The following is a 20,237-nucleotide window of genomic DNA, read 5'->3' on the forward strand; positions in this document are numbered from 1 at the left end:
AGAAACAATACAGAGACAATAGAGACAGACAGTAGAGAAAGAGACAGTAGAAACAGAAAGTAGAGAAAGAGACAGTAGAAACAGAAAGTAGAGAAAGAGACAACAGAAACAGAAAGTAGGGAAAGAGACAGTAGAAACAGAAAGTAGAGACAGAGACAGTAGAGACGGAGACCATAGAGAAAGAGACAGTAGAAACAGAAAGTAGAGAAAGAGACAGTAGAAACAGAAAGTAGAGAAAGAGACAGTAGAAACAGAAAGTAGAGAAAGAGACAGTAGAAACAGAAAGTAGAGAAAGAGACAGTAGAAACAGAAAGTAGGGAAAGAGACAGTAGAAACAGAAAGTAGGGAAAGAGACAGTAGAAACAGAAAGTAGAGAAAGAGACAGTAGAAACAGAAAGTAGGGAAAGAGACAGTAGAAACAGAAAGTAGGGAAAGAGACAGTAGAAACAGAAAGTAGAGAAAGAGACAGTAGAAACAGAAAGTAGAGAAAGAGACAGTAGAGATAGTAGATACAGAGATAATAGAAACAGAGAAAGTAGGGAAAGAGACAATAGAGACGGAGACCATAGAGAAAGAGACAGTAGAAACAGAAAGTAGGGGAAGAGACAGTAGAAACAGAAAGTAGAGAAAGAGACAGTAGAAACAGAAAGTAGGGAAAGAGACAGTAGAAACAGAAAGTAGGGAAAGAGACAGTAGAAACAGAAAGTAGGGAAAGAGACAGTAGAAACAGAAAGTAGGGAAAGAGACAGTAGAAACAGAAAGTAGAGAAAGAGACAGTAGAAACAGAAAGTAGAGAAAGAGACAGTAGAAACAGAAAGTAGAGAAAGAGACAGTAGAGATAGTAGATACAGAGATAATAGAAACAGAGAAAGTAGGGAAAGAGACAATAGAGACGGAGACCATAGAGAAAGAGACAGTAGAAACAGAAAGTAGGGAAAGAGACAGTAGAAACAGAAAGTAGAGAAAGAGACAGTAGAAACAGAAAGTAGAGAAAGAGACAGTAGAAACAGAAGGTAGGGAAAGAGACAATAGAGACAGACAATAGAGATAGAGACAGTAGAAACAGAAAGTAGGGAAAGAAACAGTAGAAAGAAAGAGACAGAAACAGTAGAAATAGTAGAGACAGAGACAGTAGAAACAGAGTAGAAACAACAGAGATTGAGTGAATCCGTCTGAGCTGCTGCTTCACTTCACTGTTCTTCAGTTTTCCTTCCTGCTCCGTCTCAGTAGAAGCCAGTCAGAAAGGGGGGTAAGGAGGGGGGTGAGGAGGGGGCCAAGAGGAGGAGGGGGGAGTTTCCTCTCCCCCCTCCTCCTCTCGGCCCCCTCCTCACCTGCTGTTAAAGGCAGGTTTCCATGGCGACGCTCCAGCCGGAGAAACAAACAGAGAAACCACAGCAGCCGCTCCGAGTCTTTGTTCCACTGATTCAACGTCTGACGCTTTTTACTGACCGTCAGGCCCCGCCCACTGGGGGGAGGGGCTTAAACACTATGCCCCGCCCACTTATAGACACTATGGCCCCGCCCACCGAGGGGAGGGGCTTAAACACTGTGGCCCCGCCCACTGGGGGAGGGGCTTAAACACTATAGCCCCGCCCACTGGGGGGAGAGGCTTAAACACTATAGCCCCGCCCACTTATAGCCACAATGGCCCCGCCCATTGAGGGGAGGGGCTTAAACACTATGGGCCTGTCCCAATATGCACACTCGATCACACTTACACACTTGGTCTCTTGGCGTGTGCGTTCATGTTCTTAGTGTCAGTTCAGTGTGTCCCGTTTCTCCAACGACTGAAAGTTCAGCGTGTTGATTTGCACTTTACCCACACAGAAGGTCAGACCGCATCCCAGCGGTGTTTGGCCAAGTATAAATCCCACAATGCACCAGGTGAAGTCCGCCGTCACCCAGAGCCACAAGTCACGTTTAGGAAATGCGATTGAATTAATCTCAATAAAATGAAATTAACTTTCTATCTCATAATTCTGACTTTTTAATGTCATATTTTATATTCATCATGCTCTGTTCATGGTTTTACATTTTCGTTTTTCTTGTTTGTTTTATTTATTTACGGAGTTGGGCTTACACATTTATGATCTGAATCTTGCCCATAGAGACACTTTAGGAGTAGATGAGACTGATCCAGCAGCACTGGTTATTACACAACACACATTGCACAACGGCACAGGCTGCACTTGTCAAGTTTGTCCCGATTGCTTTTAAATCTCCCCCCACACGCTTGGCCACTTAATCCATGCTGAACACTATATGTAAATATACGTTCCGCCGGCAAAACGTCACCAAAGTGGTAACCAAGGTAACCAAGCGCACTGAGCCAAGTGTGGAGGAACGGGACAGGCCCTGTGGCTCCGTCCACTTGGGGGAGGGGCTTAAACACTATGGCCCCGCCCACTGGGGGAGGGGCTTAAACACTATGGCCCCACCCACTTATAGACACTATGGTCCCGCCCACTGGGGGGAGGGGCTTAAACACTATGGCTACGCCCACTTATAGACACTATGGCCCCCGCCCACTGGGGGAGGGGCTTAAACACTATGGCCCCACCCACTTATAGACACTATGGTCCCGCCCACTGGGGGGAGGGGCTTAAACACTATGGCTACGCCCACTGGGGGGGAGGGTGACGTCAGAGACAGTATGGCCCCGCCCACCGAGGGGGAAGGGGGTGACGTCATATACACTATGGCCCCGCCCACTGGGGGGAGGGGCCACACAGAGCTCCGCCCCCTGGAAACTCAGGATGAAAACAACTGATCATCAGGTTTGATTCTTCTCTGTTTCTCCTTCTACTGTTATGTGACTCTAAGCCTCTGACAGGTAGGCTAGTTGATCAATAATCAATACTATCACTGATCAATGTTTTCTCATTAAACTGAAGAGTGGTCAGCAGGACGAGCTGTGAAGTCACAGGAAATGTAATAAAACATGAATTAATAAATCAAAGATGAATCCATTGATAAAATACGTTGTGACGTCACTGCTCCAGGTAACATTGTTTATGTCAGTTGGTTGATTATAGATTATAGATTATTCATTTCATGTCACATGTTCCATATTTTTCTTTGTCCTGCACAGTGTGGCTCCACCTGTTACAGGTAAAGTGATGACATCATGACTCAAAGCGCATTATTAAAGCACCTGTGACATGCGCAGTTCGCTCTCTGTAATAAGATTAAGATTAAGATGCTTTATTGTCATTGTATATCATACAACGAAATTTCCATTTGAGGCATTCCCAGATACCCATAGCAGCATTTAAAATAATGTTAATAATAATAATAATTCATCCTAAAAGTCTAAGCAATAAATACTAACAACAACAAAAAGAAAACATAGATCAAACAATAATCAGCAACAACAACCTCAGACCGGTGGTCCTCAAACTTCTTTACACCAATGACCCTAAATTGACACAAATCAGCCCACGGACCCCCATTGGACAAAGTTTTGAAGCAAATACACAAATATTTGTTATGAGACTGAAGAATGTTACTTTTTTAGTCAATGTGTGTTCAAATTAGGGCCAATGGCGGGAGAAATTTCTGGAAAACAGAAACTGAACAGAAAAAAAGTAAAAAAAAAATAAAACTAGAAAAAGTGGTCAAATTTCTTATATTTAAAAATTTTAAAATGAGTGAACGGAAAATGTTAATCTAAGAAGGGTATAGGCAAAATAAGCTGATGCTTCAGCCTCTTACACCTTTTCTGTCAAAGTGAATTGTATTGCTTGTTGTGTTTTTGTTCTGTTTGTTTTGTATTTATACCTTTATATTTGTCTATTGTATTTGTTTTTATAAGACCGAAATAAACACACTAAACTAAAAACTAAAACTATATATAAGTTTTAAAAAAATAATAATTTTGAAAAAACTTGAAAAATTCTAGAAAAAAGTTGTGGACCCCCTTGAACCCTCTCCAGGACCCCTGGGGGTCCCCGAACCCCACTTTGAAAACCGCTGTCATAGAGCTCTGTCCTCGGTCACGCGCTTTATGGTGAGCGGTGTGCGCGCAGGATAGTGAAGCGCGCTCCAGCAGCAGTAGTTTTGTCTCGTGAACGCGCATTAGTTTGTGCTCCGTGTCTCCTCAGCGGCTCACAGCTCCTCTCCTCCCCGCTCACAGCGCCTCTCCGTCGGCGTGGCTCCTCCTGGTTGTCCCCCCCCCTCCCCCGGTTCTCCTACTCCGCTGCTCCGGCTCAGAGCTCCGGTCCAGTCCGGTTCAGCTCGGTCCCTCTCGGTTCTCCGCCCGAAGCCCGAAGCCCCAGTCCGGTCCAGTCCAGTCCGGTTCTGGTCTCTGGTCTCTGGTCTCAGCTCCAGGACTCAGCGTCGGTCCAGATCCCGGTCCATTCTCCTCTTGGATAAGTTTTTTTGGATAATTTTTTTTTTTCTTTGGACTCGTTCCCCCGGTTCGGTTCGGTGGGTCCTGGTCCGGGTCAGACACCATGGGTCGGACTGTCCCGGTTCTGGTCTCGGTTCTGGTCTCGGTTCTCTGCAGCGCGCAGCTCACGGCGGGAGTCCCGGACGGACCGGACGTCCAAGGTGAGTCCGTTCTCCGGTCCAACGGCACCTTCAGCCTTCTGTGTGTGTGTGTGTGTGTGTGTGTGTGTGTGTGTGTGTGTGTGTGTGTGTGTGTGTGTGTGTGTACAGTGGTGGACAGTAACGGAGTAAATTTACTTGAGTACTGTACTTATTTGTACTCTTACTCAGGTAGCCTACTGGGGTCGAGTACTCTGTCCATCTGTGTGTGTGTGTGTGTGTGTGTGTGTGTGTGTGTGTGTGTGTGTGTGTGTGTGTCCATCTCTCCTATTGATCGCCTTTCAAACTGAGACTACACTGCAAAAACTCAAAATCTCTCCAAGAATATTTGTCTTATTTCTTGTCAAAATGTCTCATTTCTAGTCAAAACTAAACTCTTTCCACTTAAAATAAGACTCATCACCTAAAAATGAACTTGTTTTTAGATCATTTTCACTTGTTTCAAACTAATTTTCAATTGAAATAAGTAGAAAAATCTGCCAGTTGTTTGTGTTTGTAATAAGAAAGAAAAACTTGCTCCACTATCAGATTTTTCTACTTATTTCAAGTGAAAATCTGCTTGAAAGAAGTAAAAAGTGTCTAAAAACAAGCTGCTTTTAATGTGATGAGTCTTATTTTAAGTAGAATGAGATTTGTTTTGAATAGAAATGACATTTTGACTAGAAATAAGACAAATATTCTTGGTAAGATTTTGAGTTTTTGCAGTGTATAATGATAAATCTCTCTGATTGATCAACAACAGAACCACAAACTGAGTCCAGAACCGACCTGGGGTCTGTTGTTCACACCGGTTTAATCAATAATTAAATAAATAATCTTATTGAACTTATTGACTTTAGTCTGTAAGTGATCTGGACGTTCATTGTTGTTTCTACTGTTTCTATTGTCTCTGTATCTAGCCTACTGTTTCTATTGTCTCTACTGTTTCTATTGTTTCCTTCTCTACTTTCTCTGTTTCCACTATTTCTAGGCAAGGCAAGGCAATTTTATTAGCCCGTTTTTACCACCAGTTTGTCTCAAAGGGCTTTACATCCCATCATAACAACATCCTCTGTCCTTAGACCCTCACATCCACTGAGGAAAAACTCCATGGAAAACCCTTTTAACAGGGAAAACCAGGAGAAACCTCAGGGTGAGCAACAGAAGAGGGATCCCTCATGTTGTTACAGACAAGAAAACAGTTTATAGCAAACTGAGTCCAGACCAGAACCCAGTGAGTCCAGTAGCCTATCTATCTATCCGCTGTGTCAGAACCGATCTGGGGTCTGTTCCAAGGCCGTAATTACCATATACAATGGGGGGGACACACCCCCCCCAATATTCAGATATGCTCAAAATGTCCCCTCCAATATATAGCTAGTTGATTTAAAAAATAAAAAAGTATCCCATGTGTTAGCGAATTTACCGTACTTTCCGGACTATAGTATAGAGCACCTGAGTATCAGCTGCACCAGCTAAATGTTAAAAGAAAATACATATCTAGGCCGCACTTGAATATATGCGTCAGGTTTTCATGTTGTAACATGAGTTTTATACCATGGTCTGGGTGAATCCTCGATTCTGATTGGCTGCGGGGTGTCCAAAAAGTGATAATGGACAGACAGCCATAAAGATGTTCCAGTAAAAATTGCCTGATAACGTTCTAAATATTACTGCGCTGGCTCAAACGCTTGTTGGTAACCACGGCAACGGACACTCGGACCATAACAACTTTTTTTCAGCGCATCACGGCACTGAAGTCTGTAAACACACAAGCGGTAAGAAGTAAAACTTTGTGTCACGTAACATTTAAGCCGTCACCTCACCTCCCTTCACTCATCATCCATCAGGCTGTGGCAGAGTCACCATGGCAACACGCTGTGGTCACAGCGGGTCCCTCTTTTTTTCTTTTATCGCTGACGAGAGTTATTAAATAGTCCGCTCAGCTCAGCCGCTTATTGTGAAAGACGTGTGATTTGAACGGTAAAAACAACATTAAATCATGAGTGAACGATTTAATATGTATTTATCTCGTAAGTGACCATGGTATGGTACGGAGCTGGTGGGCGGGGAAGAAAGTAGCGGCTTATAGTCCAGAAAGTTTATATACAGTATATATATAGGCTATAGAAAGAGAGAAATTTAGTCCCCCCCAATGTTGACTCTATGGTTACGGCCTTGGTCTGTTCACACCAATTTATTCAATAATTATTGATCTTATTGAGCTTATTGACTTTAGTCTGTAAGTGATCTGGACGTTCTCTGTCGTTTCTGTCTCTACTGTCTCTTTCTCTTATTGACTTACTTGTCTGTAAGTGATCCAAACACACACACACACACACACACACACACACCTGGCTGAACAGGTAAACTCACTCACCTCTGTAACCATAGCAACACCTGTCTGAGACTCCTCCCTCTGCATCTGTCAATCAGCTATTTCCGATCAGATGTCGATTAGCTTCATCAGTGTAGACCATGAATGCGTCAACGCGGCGGCCATCTTGGTCAGGGGGAAGCCGTGTCTAGTCAACAGAGGCAGACGTCTATCAGCCATTAAAACCACCACAACTCACTGAATATTCAACCGGTTTTCAAGCCGTTTGGTTTATTATAAATGTCAGACACATATTTATGATACAACAACAAAATATATAGGCTAGTGTATATTATGTCTATATGGTCAGAAACCCCGTTTCAAGATGGCGGCGCTATTGACGTACGCTGAGAAACAGAACGCGGCATCTAGTCAGTATATACAGTATATCTATGAGTGTAAACGATGAGCGGCTGATCAGAAACTTTATTTATAACTTCACTAACTAACAATTTTTTTTTTTTCATTTCAAAGCTTTATTTCAAATTCACAATGTCATACATTCCAATTTGAACTCATTTGAGGAAAAAACATTTGCTTGCATTTAAAACAGTACAAGCTTACAACATATCAAACAGTTAATATAAAATAAAATAAAATAATAATTACAGGGGTTGACATTTCAACACCTAGTGCATTAAGCGTGTTTAAGAACACAGGACTGTAAACTTAAAGAGCAAGAGACTCTGACATTGTTTCATACAACTCATTTATGGACTGGTTTTCCTCCGATAACACCTTTAGGGATGTTATATAGTTTTTAATTTCACTAACTAACAAATGATCAAAGTTCAGCTCAGTGAAGCAGGTCCTGTGTGTGGCTCCGCCCCCTCAGTGATCGACGTGCTGGGGCTGCAGGATGCGCGGCAGAGCGTGGCGGCGGTGGAGAAGCTGTCCGGCGGTCTGAGCGCGCTCAGCGACGTCTACGTGGTGTCCACGCTGCGGCTGCCGGCCAAGCTGGGCGGAGTTCTGCTGGGACTCTACAGCAAGCAGGACAACAGGAAGTACCTGGAGGTGGCCGTCATGGGCAAGATCAACAAAGGTGAGTGGAGGAGGAGGAGGTTTCCATGACAACGAGGAGGACAAAGGTGAGTCGAGAAGGAGGTTTCCATGACAACAAGGAGGACACGAGCTTCTATTGTATGTTCAACGTTGAGAACCCGAAGAATAGAGCAGGTTGAGATCTTAGGGTGCTTTCACACCTGCAGTGTTAGTGCGCTCTAAATTTAGATCGCACTAAGGCCCCGTTTATACGTACCCGCTTATTTTTAAAAACAGAGACATTAACCATCGTTTGCACTCTCCGTCGCCCCTGAAAACGATGCTTTTTAAAAACTCCGGCCAGGGTGGAGATTTTGGAAAACTCAGTTTGCACGTTTGCATGTAAACAGAGAAAAACAGAGATTTGAGTAGCCGACGTACCGTGGCGTCTAACCGTAACCATATTACATAAATAAATAAATTATAATGATAAAATGTAATGCAGACTGATGTGTTCATTGTAAAACATTTATTTATTGATGTAACGTTAAATGGGGTGATTTCTGTCCAGAGCCCCGAGGCAGCGCTGCTCTTCTGTCCAATACACACAGGAAGCTTCACTTTACATTCAGACTAACTAATGCTACTGATACAGCTGTTAGATTTATATCACTGAGACCAACATTTATCTCCTAGAAATACTTTAACCAGCCGGTGGTAAACCTCTAAAAACCTGTGGGTAAGTTAATTAGCGATGGTTTTCTCCCCCGGGATGACGACGGAGGTTGGCCGGCCGAGGTTGATGAGGTTCTTGTTGTCCTTTAAGATCTCATGAACTTCTAGTCGCAGTTCAAGAGGTTCCACAGAGTTCCCACGCATCCTGGAAAACCTGGAAAATCTGGAAAATGGTTGAGTAATTTTCCAGTCATAGTTAAATGTCCTGGAAAAGCTTCAGTTGCCCTGGAAAATTATTTATCACATGATGACATCAGCGACTAGAGCTCTGTTTGACTTCTTCGGACCCCGCTAAGGGTTTATTTTCCAAAGAAGTTCCCAGTGAGGAAACCAAAGACTTGGAGTCGATGTTTCCAGTATTGAACCGGAGCATAAGAGTGTAGGCTACTACATCTTTAAATCAGACTTCTGGGCTGAGAGAGGAATAAACATAGAAACAATCATGTATCAAAATAAGGGACAACTGTTGAAAAGAAAACCAAACTCCAAAGCATGAATGGTACAGGGGATCCCGTTTAGGGTCTTATGAACTTCTAGTTTCAGTTCAAGAGATTCTAGTGGTCCATGAATAGGATCTAGTGGTCCTTTAATATCTTTCTGGGCAAATTGAGTCGTAGGCAACTGGACCTGTATTTGTCTGGGAAGACGTTTCTCCTCTGATCCAAGGGGCTTCATCAGTTCGTACGCAACAAGTCTCACTAGTCCAACTAGCTAGACAAAGACAGTGGAGTGAGACCCAGGTATTTAACCTCTGGTCTCAAGTCCTTTAAAGGGATAGTTCAACATTTTGGCAAATTGGCCCATTGCCATAATCGCTATAGTCATAGCAGTAGGTTCATTACCTTTAATTGTAGGTGTAACAGTGTTTCCCCCAGAAAATTTGTTAGTTAAGGTGGTGTCTGACCTGTCGACGGGGGGGGGGGGGGGTCGATCGTCGGGGGGGGGGGGGACGCACCGTGCCGCGCCGTATTAAGTTTCGCTTTCAACACGCGCTGCTGTTATGCATGCACGCTTCTCTGTGGTGTGTATGTGTGTGAGACAGTGTTGGGCAAGCTACTTGGAAAATGTAGTGAGCTAAGCTACAAGTTACTCTACATGAAATGAAGCTTTACTACACTGAAGCTACCCTCAAGCTACGCTACAATAAAATGACAAAAGTAGCTTAGCTACATCAAAGCTATTTTTTTTAGAAGTTAAATAAAGTTTTTCATTTATATCGGCCCATTGTGAGTGCTGAAAGATCTATGCAAGTACATTCCAAAAAAACCCACGTGTCTTTTCAAACAGTGGTTCCTAACCTTTCTTGGTCAGATTTTTTTTAAATTCATCAATTAGGCTACTAGACATTTCAAGCGACCTCATTTGAATCTCAGGCGACCCCACGTGGGGTCCCGACCCCAAGGTTGGGAAACACTGTTTTAAACGACGTCGGCCACGGACGGAGTGGGCGACATGCTGGGACGAGGAGCTTTCGTTTTAACTGCTGCAGTCGTCTCTCCCTCTCGTAGCCTACTCAGCTGTTCAGGGTGTTTGGTTTGATTCATTAAAAGGCGCGTTCCTACAGGAACGGTCCCTCACTCAGCCTCTCAGTGGCCGTGTCTCCGCTGCAGACAGGACGCACCGGGCTCTTGGAGCGACGTGCAACGGTGCGCGCGGTCGCTGTGCAGCGATAAAGTTGTCCAGCTACGGCTCTGATTCACGAACTTGACTATCCCTCCTCCTCTGTCACCTGCTGTGTGCTGCTCCGCTGCAGCAGATGGGCATCAACAGATACGTACATTACGTCACATGGAAGCGGTGCGTTTAAGGTCTAGAAATGCCTGGGGAAATGTAGCTTCTGTGGACGCTACCGCGCTACTGATCAATTAAATAGCTTAACTACTGAAAAGCTATTTGATGTAGAAAACAGCGACGCTACGACCACGCTACTGAGAAATGTAGTTAAGTTACTAACGCCGCTACTTGTAACGACGCTACTGCCCAACACTGGTGTGAGAGGATGCGGCCATCGTCCGACCGGGGGGGGGGGGGGCGGCGAATATCGCTACATTTTTTTTTTTTTAAGACGTTAGTTTAGGCGGCAGCTCTTTGTTGTTAAGGCGGCCGCCTTAACAGGAAAGCGCTGCGGGAAACCCTGTGTAAGCTATTTTCAGTACGGCGGAGCGCAGCAGCTGGCTGCTCAGAGCTACGCTATGGAGGCTAACGGAATTTCTTGGTTTCCCTCATTAAACTCATCAAATTCAACATCCCAAAACTCCACAGCGCTTTTGTAGACAAGTTGTGAGCTGCACAACCACCACGCTATGAGATAATGACGGAACGATACGAAACGGAGCCGTTTTCGAGGTAAATTCATACAAAACCGCTGATGCGCGTTGCGTTCAGGGACAGTTTTTCAGCAAGCAGTCTCCGTATTTACCCTGTATTTACCTCGAAAACGGCTCCGTTTCGTATCGTTCCGTCATTATCTCATAGCGTGGTGGTTGTGCAGCTCACAACTTGTCTACAAAAGCGCTGTGGAGTTTTGGGATGTTGAATTTGATGAGTTTAATGAGGGAAACCAAGAAATTCCGTTAGACTCCATAGCGTAGCTCTGAGCAGCCAGCTGCTGCGCTCCGCCGTACTGAAAATAGCTTACACCTACAATTAAAGGTAATGAACCTACTGCTATGACTATAGGGATTATGGCAATGGGCCAATTTGCCAAAATGTTGAACTATCCCTTTAAGATCTTTTGAACTTCTAGTTGCAGTTCAAGAGGTTCTAGTGGTCCGTGAAGATGTTCTAGTGGTCCTTTAAAGGGATAGTTCAACATTTTGGCAAATTGGCCCATTGCCATAATCCCTGTAGTCTTATGAGTCTTCGGTTATCAATAAAGTAACCCCTGTTGTTTTACTTTGATAGGTCACTTCCTGCTTCACAGTTTCTTCTCCTTTCTACTCGTAAATCTCATACTTGTGTGTGTGTGTGTGTGTGTGTGTGTGCGTGTGTGCGGTTCTGATGCAAGTTTACTTTTCAGCCACGATGTGGAAATAACTTAGGAGCCTCCACTCTCCCTGTAACAGGTTACAAGTCGTTTATCTAACATCACTATTAGTCCGAAGCTGTTTAATGACGGTAAAAATGAAACATAAAGTAAATATCCTGCTACTTTCTCTTTTCTGTGCTGCGCTGGTCAGAGCGGCGTCCCGAGCAACGGTCTAATTTTACATGAATAAAATCTCTTTTTATCATTATTTTGTGTTACATTATTGAATGATTTAGTTGTATGCCGTGTTCTAAGCGGGATAATGTATAGTTGGTCGGTTGTTATGGAGAAATAAACCCCGACAGGTTGTATGGAACCCCGACGCGAACCTCCGAACTATACATTATCCCTTACTTGGACTATCCCTTTAAATGAAGTTCTCCCCCCCCTCCAGTCCTGGTCCGGTACGTCCGAGCCGACGGGAAGATTCACACCGTCAACCTGCAGAACGCCAACCTGGCGGACGGGCGCAGCCACTCCATCATCCTGCGGCTGGGGGGGCTTCACCGTGACAACATGAACATGGAGCTCTACGTCAACTGTCGCCTGGCCGACTCGGCCCAGGGCCTGCCCCCCCTGGTGCCGCTGCCCCGCGAGGCCGACATGGTGGAGATACGGCACGGACAGAAGGCCTACGCCCGGCTGCAGGTGAGGCCGCCGCACTTCCTGTCTCAGCCAGGTCTGTACACTGCAAAAACTCAAAATCTTACCAAGAATATTTGTCTTATTTCTAATAAAAACTAATCTCATTATATTTAAAATAAGACTCATCATATTACAAAGCAGCTTGTTTTTAGACACTTTTTACTTCTTTCAAGCTGATTTTCAATGGAAATAATCTGATAGTGGAGCAAGTTTTTTTTCCTTATTACAAGCACAAAAAACTTGCTTTCACTGGCAGATTTTTCTACTTATTTCAAGTGAAAATTAGTTTGAAACAAGTGAAAATGATCTAAAAACAAGTTTATTTTTAGGTGATGAGTCTTATTTTAAGTGGAAAGAGATTAGTTTTGACTAGAAATGAGACAAATATTCTTGGAAAGATTTTGATTTTGATTTTTGCAGTGCACAATGTTGGAGCCAGGTATGAACCAGATGTAAACCAGGTGTAAAACAGGTTTGTACCAGGTGTAAGACTTTTAGACTTTATTTATTTGCACAGAACAAAACATTTACTTATCTCTCTTACTAGTGAGAAAGATATGAAAAAAAATGTGCAGGTGAGGTCTGAAACCCAAAAGGTGTGTGCCAGGTGTAAACCAGGTGTTGAACAGGTGTAAAAAAGGTGTGAAGCAGGTGTGAATTAAGTGTGAGCCAGGTGGTGTCTGACTCTGCCCCCCCTCTGTCCTCAGGGGGCAGTGGAGTCCCTCAGACTGGCTCTAGGGGGCAGCGTGGCCAAAGCCGGAGCTCTGACCGACTGCCCCTTCCAGGGAGACGCCTCGGCCTACAACTCAGGTGAGTTCACCTCAACCTCAACCTCACACCACCTCAGGTGTTGTGACTGAAGCTTCACCTGAGGAGTTAACTCACCTGTCCCTGTGTCTGTCCCTGTGTGTTTCAGTGAGCGGAGAGATGAACTCCATCCTGGGTGAGTTTCTGATCACAGCTGATAACCATCAACGATCAATAATCAGCTGATCGTTATGAGTCTCTGCTCACCTGTCCCCTCCCCCACAGGTGACCACACCAAGGCTCTGATTGGTCAGCTCATCATCTTCAACCAGATCCTGGGAGAGCTGCGCCAGGACATCAGAGAACAGGTGAGACACAGGACAGGTGAGACAGAGAACAGGTGAGACAGAGAACAGGTGAATTAGATTAGATTATACTTTATTTCATCCCCGAGGGGGAAATTCCTTCGTGACAGCAGCATTTAACAAAAGGAAATAAAAGCAGGACAAATAATGAAATACACAATTAAAAAAATACTTTAAAAAGAAGAAGAAGACAAAAGAAGAAAATGCTACGGTGCTCTCTACCTGCTGGGCAAAATAACAGATTTTTCAAAAAAGTGCTTGCTGGTAGACAACTATGGAAAAAAAAAACAATTTAAAGTGCACAGGGATTTAAAAAGAAGTGTGACAGACATTACAAATTAAATTGAACTGTTAAAAAGTCTAACTGACATAGGGATGTGGACAGGTGTAGACAGGTGGGTATAGACAGGTGTGGACAGGTGAATCGTGTCAATCCCAACTATATAGATATATATTTTTATTTTATAATTTAACGAATCATGTTAAGCACAACTGTATAGATATATATTTTTATATTTCAATGAATCATGTTAATTGCAGCTTTATATATATATATTTTTTACAATTTAAAGAATCATGTCCAACCCTGTAACTATGTATGTGTATGTTCTCTACCAGTCCTCCGTCTTTATGGACTTTTCATGTTAATAGTTGTATTGTTTTGGGGACTACGGATGTAATACTCACTGTCCATTAATATGCACTGTCCTGACTAAAGAAACAAATAAAGTAAAGTAAAGTAAAGTGAGTGGACAGGTGAGCCGGTCTCTGTGCTGACAGGTGAGGTAGTCTACCTGTGCTGACGTGTCTGTCGTCCTCAGGTGAAGGAGATGTCTCTGATCAGGAACACCATCCTGGAGTGTCAGGTTTGTGGTGAGTCCTCCATGTCTGTCCGTCCGTCCTCTCACTAACACACCTGTCTGTCCACAGGTGTGTTGATCCACAGGTGTGTCTGTTAAGGTCTTTGCACACTGAGTCCGTTTTTTTCGTCCTAAATTGCCGCACGTCAAAAAATAAATTGGACCTCATGTTGTGTGGATCATGTTTACAAACCGAGTCCCAAACTTTCCTCCGTTATTAAAGTTTTCGGAACAGGTTCGATTTAATGCGTTTTTCACATCCGTGAAAAACAAAGTGATGATGATAGTTCCACTGCTCATTAACAAGCAGCAGATCCCCTCTATTGGCTCCTCTCAGGATGGACACTTTCTCTCTTTCATTTCTCGACAAGTGAGAGAACCACAAAGTGACGTTTTTTGTCTCCCTCTCCGAAATTTTGAACACAAAATAAAAACGCATGCGAATAAAACACAACAGACTCAGTGTTAAAAGACCTTTAGTCTGAGGACCTGAGTGAAGACAGTGTGTGTGTTGATCTGAGGACCTGAGTGAAGACAGTGTGTGTGTGTCCGCGTCCCTTCAGGTTTCCATGAGCCGCGGTCCCGCTGCTCCCCCAACCCCTGCTACCGCGGCGTGGCCTGTCAGGACAGTCTGCACTACCCCGGCTTCACCTGTGGGCCGTGTCCACCGGGGACCAGTGGCAACGGCACGCACTGCCGGGACGTGGACGAGGTCACACACACACACACACACACACACACACACACACACACACACACACACACACACACACTAATGCTGCGTTCCAGACAAGTTGGAATTCAGAGCTTTCCGAACCTTCTACTTGAAAAAGTGCAGTCGAACGCCACCTGAAGTCAGAGAAACAAATCTACCCCGACCGAAAATGCACTTAAAGGGATAGTATCATATTTTTAAAGTGGGGTTGTATGATCTCCAAATAGCCCCTAAGTACTTTAATTGCAGTAGAAGACTCTCTGCACTCCTCCCATTAGCAACGCCAGCCCATAATAGCCCTGCCCAGAGATTTACAACATACAGTGTTGTGAACAGACCCAAAGAAACGGCCTATTTTCACGGCCTAAAAGAGGTTTTACCTGAAAAAAAATACACAGTTCCATTGTTCACTATAATATAATTTTTTCCAGCCCTTCAAAGTGCAGGAAAAACATAGTTTTTATTTGGACCGAACCAACTGCTGATCGGCGGGCGCTAACCCTGGGCGGAGGGATACGTGAGTTGGTTCGGTCCAAATAAAAACTGTGTTTTTCCTGCACTTTGAAGGGCTGGAAAAAATTATATTATAGTGAACAATGGAACTGTGTATTTTTTTTCAGGTAAAACCTCTTTTAGGCCGTGAAAATAGGCCGTTTCTTTGGGTCTGTTCACAACACTGTATGTTGTAAATCTCTGGGCAGGGCTATTATGGGCTGGCGTTGCTAACGGGAGGAGTGCAGAGAGTCTTCTACTGCAATTAAAGTACTTAGGGGCTATTTGGAGATCATACAACCCCACTTTAAAAAATGATACTATCCCTTTAAGTGTTCTTATTTTGTCCGTTTTTATTTTACTGTATGAACTTTTAGAGCCTTTAACACCCTGCAGCACTAGTAGCACTTTCTTGTGTTTTTATGTATTAGATAGATAGATAGATAGTTAGAACAATAGATAGATAGATAGATAGATAGATAGATAGATAGATAGATAGATAGATAGATAGATAGATAGATAGATAGATAGATAGATAGATAGATAGATAGATAGGTACCGTCTGGCTATTGTAAAGGGATATACAAATAAAATTTGATTCATTGATTGATTGATTGAACAACAACTATCCCACAGTGACACAGGTTTGTGTGTGTGTGTGTGTGTGTGTGTGTGTGTGTGTGTGTGTGTGTGTGTGTGTGTAGTGTGAGCTGCAGCCCTGCTACTCCCCTGCAGCCTGTGTGAACAGCGTGGGGGGGTTCAGCTGTCTGCCCTGTCCCCCCGGCCTCTGGGGGGCGCCGCTGGTCGGGACCGGACTGGACTACGCCAAGACACACAGACAGGTCCTACAGACACACACACACACACACGGGCTGGCAGAGGTGGGGACTTGGACTCGGGACTTGAGACTTGACTTGGACTCGAGTCCCGATTTTGATGACTTAAGACTTGTTTGATCAAAAAAAAAAAAGACTTGAGACTCTACTGGGACTTGATGCCAAAGACTTGAATTCAAGTCAAGTCACAAGCAGCAAGCACAAATATTGTCACATCAATGTACTGTAGCAGCCAGAGACATTCCTATAGACCTCACTCCTGTTATCAGTCTTGGCTGTATAATTAACGCCGACACACTAAAGCCTACCACACATGAAGATAATCTGGCTGATTTTCCCCCTTCAGACCAAAGACAAAAATCGTCCAATTATTTTAGGCTTTTAAGATTATCTCTTGAGATTCTGGTTCTGGATTGTAGTGTTTTAAGATTTAAATTCTCCTGACAACCGGCTCCTAAAACGGTCGGCGGCGACAAACCGTAAATATTAAACATGTTCAATATTTACGATTGTCGGCCCCAACAATCGTGACCGTTTGGATCAAAAGTCGTCTTGTGTGAGGGGGAACACGACAATCCTGAGTCACCGTCTCCGCAGAATGTGACGTGAAATTGAATGTGACCAATAAAGAAGCAGCTGACTGCAGCACATGTAGCATAACAAACCAGTGTGGCTAACGGCTCCATGGCTACCAAAGACGGTTTAATAGAGTATCTTTGATGGCTAGCATCAACAGAGTAGCTACGTCAGATCACGTTTGATCACACGAGATTTCTGGCGTGTTACTGTACGTCAGTTTTTAATAGCTTTATTGGCATGAGAAGGCAGCGCTTATATTGACAAAGCATATCAGTTTAGTTTAGTTTAGTTTATTGTTTTATTGTACGTGGACAGTCCCAATTAATCAACTGTATTAAATACAGTAAAAAGGGCAGCTTTAGCCAGCATGGCTAATATCCTGCTGTAGTCCCCGGCCAGATGACAATGGGCATCCTAAAAACAAACAACAACAACAACAATATATTACAACACAATGATTAAAAAGAATCACTAGGGATAGAACAGGTAGGCATCAGTACAATCATGCAAAGACAGCACATAGAAACATACAAGAGCAGCACATGCAATATACCAGTAATCACACACAATAGGCTACATCAGCACATACTGTACTACACATTCTGGGATGCAGACAGACAGGGGTGCATGCAGACAGCACATAGACAGCTAAAACACAGACAGGCAGCATGATCATGGTGCAAATAACACAATATCTTAGTGGGTACAGGTGTAGTTATGAGTGAGCCATGTTTTTAGTTTGGATGTAAAAGTACAGTATGTATTTCTTTAATATGGGTGGGAAGTGAGTTCCAGTTTTGTAATGCTTTAACAGAAAATGATAGCTGGCCAAATGTACTTTTCCTGAATGGGACTGTTAAGTCACCACGAGTGGCGCTTCTAGTGACCTGACCAGTGTTGTTGTGTTGGTTTATGAATGAGGTCAGTGGTGGAGGAGCTAAACCAGGCAGGATTTTAAAGACCAGACAGATGTCACAATAGAATATTACAGTTTTTTTTTAAGTGCTAACAAGCAGTGGTCGAAACTGAAGTCACATTTTCAAAACTCTTAACACAGTTTGCAAAACACAAGTCCATGTGGACCAAACTGAGAAGCACTTTTCATTGCTTTCACACAAAATGCATCAGTGACCACAGTCACCAAAACTCATGGACTCTTTTCTCTGTTACTAGTTCACCACCTGCTTAACACTAGACTGTTACAGCACATGTTTCACATGCTAACACACTTTGTTCAAAACAGTTAAAAACACAATCAAAACAGAATGATGGGAGGGGGGGCATGGGGAATTTCTGTTGCAGGAACATTTGAAATCAAAAATAATTTATTGAATACAGTAAAATAAATAAAAATATTATGCAACTCCAAACACAGGTGAGGTTAGTTTCCAGCTCAAAACCGATCCAGGTGATCTGTGTTTGGCCTCATTAGAAACCATATGAAAAGGCGAGGGGGGGGGGGGGGGGGGGGCAAGGAGAGGGAGAAGAGGAAGGAGAGGAAGACCAGAGTTGTGTTGTTGTTGTTGTTTTTACTTACATTATTCTACCTCTGGAGATTCTGCATTTTTCTCTTTAAGTAAACTTTTTATTTTTTGTAAGGTCCCTTAGTACCTATACAAGGGCACAGAGAAAATACATTTTCTTGACGTAAATTGCTGCATTCCTGATTCATTCTTGTTGCAATATATTATCTAGAACACTCAAAGTGCAAATATATTGCAGTATTTATTTTTATAATAAAACTGATTTACAGATTTTGAAAAAAAAACATTCAAACTTCAAAGATCAAATTTATTTTAAGTAATGTTCTTTGTTGTTAGTGTTTTGTAGTTCAGTGTGCTCAGAGTGACAGTGTTTGTTTCCACAGTGATACTATGTGCTAGTGTTGTGGTTGAATGGGCTTATTGTGAGACATGTATGAAGTGTTTTGTTGGTGAGGCAGCGTTTTGGGGATGAGGTTAACTGTTTAGCTGAGATGCCTGATGGAAACGCTGCTGTTAAGAGTTTTGAACATGTGACTTCAGTTTCGACCACTGCTTGTTAGCAATCGAAAAAAACTGTAATAAAAATAAACAGATGAATAAGTGACAGAATATTAACAATAAAATATAAACAACTTAACAATTGAGGCTTGGTCATGATCTTTATGTATCATTAATTATAATCAGTTTGTTTAGGACTCGAAACTAAAATCTCAGGACTTGGACTTGACTTGAGACTTGAGAGCAAAGAGACTTGAGACTCTACTTGGACTTTCTCCACCTCTGCTGGCTGGTGACCAACAGTAACGTTTATTATTGTGTTGTTGGTTGTCGACCAGGAGTGTGTGGACATCGATGAGTGTATCGACCTCCCGGACGCGTGTGTGTCCAACTCCGTCTGCATCAACACCGTGGTGAGTCAACATGATGACATCATCTAGAGTTTAACATGATGACGTCATCTAGAGTTTAACATTTTAAACTTTTAACAACAAAAGCATTTCTGTTCAGAGCACCAAATGACTGGAATCACCTCCCCATGTGTATCACATCTTCTCCATCTCTTAATTGCTTTAACCAGGCCCTGTCTTCACATCTTGAAACTACTTGTTCATGCTTTCATTGAATCTGTCACCACATTTCGCTGAATACCCGTCCAAACTCGGTTGCAACTTGTCTGATTGATTTTTGTCTGTCTGTCCAGATTTTGTCTTTGTCTTGTTTTGTTTTGTTTTGTTTTTGTTTTTGTTTTTTTTATTGTATTGTTCTGTATCCTTTCATTGTACTGTGATGTGTTGTGTTGTTGTGTTTTATGTTGATGTGAGGAGCGCAGGATCCCCTCGAAAACGAGTTGCGACAACTCAAGGGGTTTATCCTGCTGATAATAAACAACTTAAACAACATGATGACGTCATCTAGAGTTTAAACTAGAAGAGTATGGAGCCAAATTAGGGTCAAATATTTTGTGCTTGGAAAAGTAAAATTTGAAACTGAAATTTCAAGTTTTGATCTTGAATTTTGAAAAATACATCAACGAATTAAAAATAAAAATAAATGTACAAAAAGTTTTTTTTCAGGTGAAATATAATTATGATCAACTCTGGTAATTCTTTTGAATAAATTATTGATTTTCATTTTTCACTTTCATCTGTTTTGATATTTGGGATCCTATTTCTTTCAGTTGCATGTTTTATCTTTTCAGATTTAGATCTTAGTTTTTTACAGTTTCAAATCTTTTTTTCAGATTCAGATCTTTCTTTTTCAGATAAAACATGCAACTGAAAGAAATAGGATCCCAAATATCAAAACATATGAAAGTGAAAAATGAAAATAATTAATTTATTCAAAAGAATTACCGCAGTTGATCAT

The 20,237-nt window shown here is 42.7% G+C and overlaps 1 protein-coding gene across 1 annotated transcript in view; it reads left to right on the plus strand.

Annotated features, from left to right (window-relative positions):
• The first annotated feature begins 4,036 nt into the window (after positions 1-4,036).
• Positions 4,037-20,237, plus strand: part of thbs3a (thrombospondin 3a) — a 40,496-nt gene continuing 24,295 nt past the window's right edge. The window contains exons 1-10 of the mRNA XM_085803190.1: positions 4,037-4,551; positions 7,740-7,946; positions 12,043-12,296; positions 13,001-13,103; positions 13,210-13,236; positions 13,326-13,408; positions 14,227-14,278; positions 14,829-14,977; positions 16,177-16,314; positions 19,208-19,282. Of these exons, the coding sequence (XP_085659316.1) occupies positions 4,455-4,551; positions 7,740-7,946; positions 12,043-12,296; positions 13,001-13,103; positions 13,210-13,236; positions 13,326-13,408; positions 14,227-14,278; positions 14,829-14,977; positions 16,177-16,314; positions 19,208-19,282 (1,185 nt within the window). The 5' untranslated portion in view covers positions 4,037-4,454. The remainder of the gene's footprint in view (positions 4,552-7,739; positions 7,947-12,042; positions 12,297-13,000; positions 13,104-13,209; positions 13,237-13,325; positions 13,409-14,226; positions 14,279-14,828; positions 14,978-16,176; positions 16,315-19,207; positions 19,283-20,237) is intronic.

The sequence above is a fragment of the Trachurus japonicus genome, chromosome 16 (genome assembly GCF_045865225.1).
Source record: "Trachurus japonicus isolate A0001 chromosome 16, Traja_1.0".
NCBI classification, from domain to species: Eukaryota; Metazoa; Chordata; class Actinopteri; order Carangiformes; family Carangidae; genus Trachurus; species Trachurus japonicus.